Raw genomic sequence first — 2,821 nt, forward strand, 5'->3', positions numbered from 1 at the left:
AATCTTATACCTTGTCTTATTAAACGTTTTTTTGTTTAGCCTTTTAAGTAAATAATCAAACATTTCAACCCAACACTATCTAGGGTAAGTACTATATCATAATAACAAACATTGTACCATATAGCAACGAACTTTTCATTCTTTTTTACCCATATGAGAAATGTACTTTATTTTTTTTACCATAGTAACAACCAACTTGTATTTTTCCACTAATTCATGCAATATATAACCAATGTAACACTTATGTGGCACATGTTACCATGTCGTTATCCACATCGAATGTTGTGTACAAACACGAAGCCATAGAAATTTATGGAAATAAATTACTTTTTATGTTCATATTTAACCAATCACGATGGGAAACACGCTATAGAAAACTAATAACATATAAAGAAAACCAGTCACATGGGGTTGTCATAAGTACCCATATAAATTAACTAAAACTAAAGATGATTACGTAGTTTCATGTTTTTATTAAATAAATAATTCTTCTGCTACAACTCCACTTTTCTCCAAATCTAATTATTTGGTCCTTCAATAATCAGAAACCCTGATGATGAGTCCAATTGAACACTCAAAACAGATCATTGCAACATCAATTGCAATAATCACTTTAGTCCCACATCCAAGCCTATAGATTGCAGAGTTCCATTAATACTCTCTATTGGGTCAAATACCACTTTAAGATAAAGAAATTCATATCAAGAATCAATTTCCAATAAAGAAAATCGATTGAACTTCTAAGATGAATATCGGTATAGATTTGTATCAATCCCTCAATTTGAGTCTAACCCAATTGACATAATCAATCAAGAATACAATGGAGGGAGGTGTGTGGATGTGAGATTAATCGGATTATTATTACGACTTGATTTTGAGTGTTCAAGTAGAAGTGATCATGATTATGGAGGTGTGTGGATCGTTTAGAGTTAAAATAAATTAAGCATTTGCTGTAAGAATATTGAGATAGCAATCGCAATTCACACACAATGAAACAACCCATGGAAATCCAGAATGATCATAACACCAGATATTCATTGCATTGCAACATTAAGGTTTAGTAACATCAAGGAGAAGAGACAGAGAGAAGAAATATTTTGAAAATCGAAAAGTCTTACTAGAAGCAGAAACCTCGAAAACGCTTCATTCATTTCATTGCAGCAACTTCGTCGGCAGTAGGAGGCACAGGTTTAGCAACGGCAGGGATGGCAACGTAACCGTTAGTATTAGATCTAACGCCATTTTCTTCGTCATCGCTCTCCTCATCAGAATCCGCGCCAAAATCAAAGCGTCTGGGGGCGAACAGGGACCAGATTAAGTACATGGTAGCGGCGGTGAGAGCGCCGCATCCAACGCCGAAGAGTAACGCGCCGACGATGCTCATGATGTCCATGGTACGTTCGCGAATCGATGCTTTAACAGAGGTAGACGATGCTGAATAATATGGAACTGAAGAGACGACATCATCGGATGATGATGATGATTCAATAGAGCGATCAAAAACAGATGCAGAACGGGGAAGCGATCTGGTGCGATGGAATTCGCGGATTTCAGTGACGAAGAATGTGAGACGTGGGGAATTGTTGGGGTTTCGAAGAATATGGAAATTAGGTTTTGGGAGGAAAGGATCGTCGGTGGGGTAGTGAGATGACGAAGTGATGAAGAAGATGGTTTTGCAAGGTCTTGCGGTGGTGGAGATTGCCAAAACGCCGATGAGGGCCGCGAACAGGAGAACACCGGCGGTCGTCGACGCCATTGACACGGAGGGGGGAGAGAGAGAGAGAGAGAGAGAGAGAGAGAGAGAGAGAGAGAGAGAGAGAAAGATTTTGGAGGATTGGATTGGAATGGAATTTGGGGGAAAGAATTCACAGGAATTGATGGTCTACGGTGAGCCAAGATGAATTTCCGGTCACGTCACTAACAAGTAACAACTTTCAACTTTTTATTTAATCGTGTGGATGAACCCTAGACGACTTAACTATTAATAAATTGCCAAACCTAACTCTTTTTAATATAAACATGTGCATATGTTTTCTATTTTTGATAAGTATTTCATTTTCTGTTTATAGTAACATTCAAGTTTTTTTCCCCTTAATTTATAACAACATACAACTTTAAATAATGGTTACTATTTGTATATAGGGAAAATGATATAAAAGTAAGTTTTCACAAAAATATCAGTTTTATCTTTGGACGTGTTTCAGGTCCAGTAAAACCCGAAATTTTGTTTAATTAGTTTATTTTTACCCTTATAGCCGGTTTCCAGGTAACCTACCGGTTATCTAATACCAGTAAAGCCCTTCAATTTTCAAAAATATTCGGATTTACCCTTAAGTTTTTCAAAAATATTTGAATTTACCCTTACATTGATTTTTATTATTATTATTATTATTATTATTATTATTATTATTATTATTATTATTATTATTATTATTACATATTTTAAATACATTTTAATGTATAAAAATATTTTATACATACATTTTTAAGTGTATACAAATATTTTTATTAATATACATTTGAAACCCCATGTATTCCTATAGTAACGTATTTATATGTTAAAAATGTATTTATTTGTATTTAGTAAGTATAAATATATATATTTATTTCATGTAAAAATATATTATATACATATAAATATAAAAATGCATATTTATATGGTTTATATTATATAAAAGATATAATTAGATGTATTTGTACATATTACCAAGGATAAATATGTATTTATTTCATAATTATATGCATACTATAGTTTTATATAGAGGAAATACATATTTATATCTATTAAATACAAATAAAAATATTTTTAAATGTATAAATA

At 32.8% G+C, this 2,821-nt stretch overlaps 1 protein-coding gene across 1 annotated transcript; it reads right to left on the reverse strand.

Moving 5' to 3' along the window:
- Positions 1-1,147: 1,147 nt before the first annotated feature.
- On the reverse strand, positions 1,148-1,756 carry LOC145010227 (uncharacterized). Its single transcript, XM_078968793.1, has one exon. It carries the CDS (start codon positions 1,754-1,756, stop codon positions 1,148-1,150), a length of 609 nt encoding a protein of 202 aa, XP_078824919.1.
- Between the last annotated feature and the right edge of the window lie 1,065 nt (positions 1,757-2,821).

Source organism: Lactuca saligna, chromosome 8, assembly GCF_052625555.1.
Source record: "Lactuca saligna cultivar CGN05327 chromosome 8, ASM5262555v1, whole genome shotgun sequence".
In the NCBI taxonomy this organism is placed as follows: domain Eukaryota; kingdom Viridiplantae; phylum Streptophyta; class Magnoliopsida; order Asterales; family Asteraceae; genus Lactuca; species Lactuca saligna.